The sequence below is a fragment of the Hipposideros armiger genome, unplaced genomic scaffold (genome assembly GCF_001890085.2).
Source record: "Hipposideros armiger isolate ML-2016 unplaced genomic scaffold, ASM189008v1 scaffold_78, whole genome shotgun sequence".
Taxonomy (NCBI): Eukaryota; Metazoa; Chordata; class Mammalia; order Chiroptera; family Hipposideridae; genus Hipposideros; species Hipposideros armiger.
Window position 1 is genome coordinate 4481809 of NW_017731428.1, and position 1086 is coordinate 4482894.

General features: G+C 46.4%; 1 protein-coding gene across 1 annotated transcript in view; it reads right to left on the minus strand.

The window, feature by feature from the left end:
• FER1L6 (fer-1 like family member 6) overlaps positions 1–1086 on the minus strand; it is a 117051-nt gene that overhangs the window by 94467 nt on the left and 21498 nt on the right. Inside the window, exon 5 of the mRNA XM_019643430.1 lies at positions 423–650. Coding sequence (XP_019498975.1) covers positions 423–650 — 228 coding nt within the window. The remainder of the gene's footprint in view (positions 1–422; positions 651–1086) is intronic.

A 1086-nucleotide genomic window follows, 5' to 3' on the forward strand; every position in this document is an offset into this window, starting at 1 on the left:
GATTAAGCTCTGACCATGTGCCGAAGCCCTGGTACCTCCAAGGGCTCGTGAGTAGGGACAGCTGGGAGGAGGAATGTGTAGGCTTCCACAGGACAGGGACTACCTGGGGACACTGTGGGGCAGATCGGGAGGGGGTGGTAATTTTACAGAGAAGTAGCCAGAGATGAGGGAGGCCTGTCTGCCTGGATCCTGTCTGCCTGTGATTCCCCGTGGCTTTTCACTGTGATTGCCAGTGGGGAGTCAGTGGGGAGTCTTCCCCTTTTTCCTTGCCACGTGCCCCAGTGCCTCTTTGTGGCAAGTATTCTCTCTCAAGGTGCTTCTTAATTTTGATTTTAACTTAATTTCATTTGGCTAGAAATATCTTGGGTAAAGAACAGGGTTCTGGCCCACGTCTGCCATGGTTGGTGACAACGGTTCCTCACCATCTGTCCGGCAAAAGAGACCTCCACGAAGGGGTCCACGAGGTCCTTACTGTCACCCACAAATGCTTTGGTGACGTTCGCCATGATGCTGGAGTTCATTTTGGGCAGCCCTTCCGCTTTGTAGAGTCTCACATAGAATCTGGCCCAGGGTCTCTCTGATGGAAACCCTTGAGGGATCAGGAGGTTCCTTAGAGGGGGACAAAAACCAAAAATAAAAAAGCACTCTGACTTGAAAGAACAGAGAGAAAAGCTAGAAGCAATTTGGAAATGCAAAGAAGGATCCTGATATAGGAGAAAAATCTGAAAAGATTAGGATTCGCTGTTAAAATGAGTTTTCTTCCTAGTGTAAATGACAGTTAAGGGTATGATACGAGTGAATGAAAACTCGTTCAGGTCCTGGAATTATAGAGTAAACACTGCCTCCCACTCTGCACCTGAAAAGAGGTGCACTAAGTCTTCTCATTTAACAAACCAGTCATTGAGATTTTAATTCTTTCAAAGAAAAATCAACTAAATTCAAATGAATCAGATAACCTCAGCAATAGCTTGACTATTCTGGGTTATTATAGGAAGACAGGTTTTTCTTATCCTAGAAACTGACCTCCCCGAGGATAGTCATGCCTGTGATAAGACACACCTTGGTGCAGAATCCCAGGCGGACAAG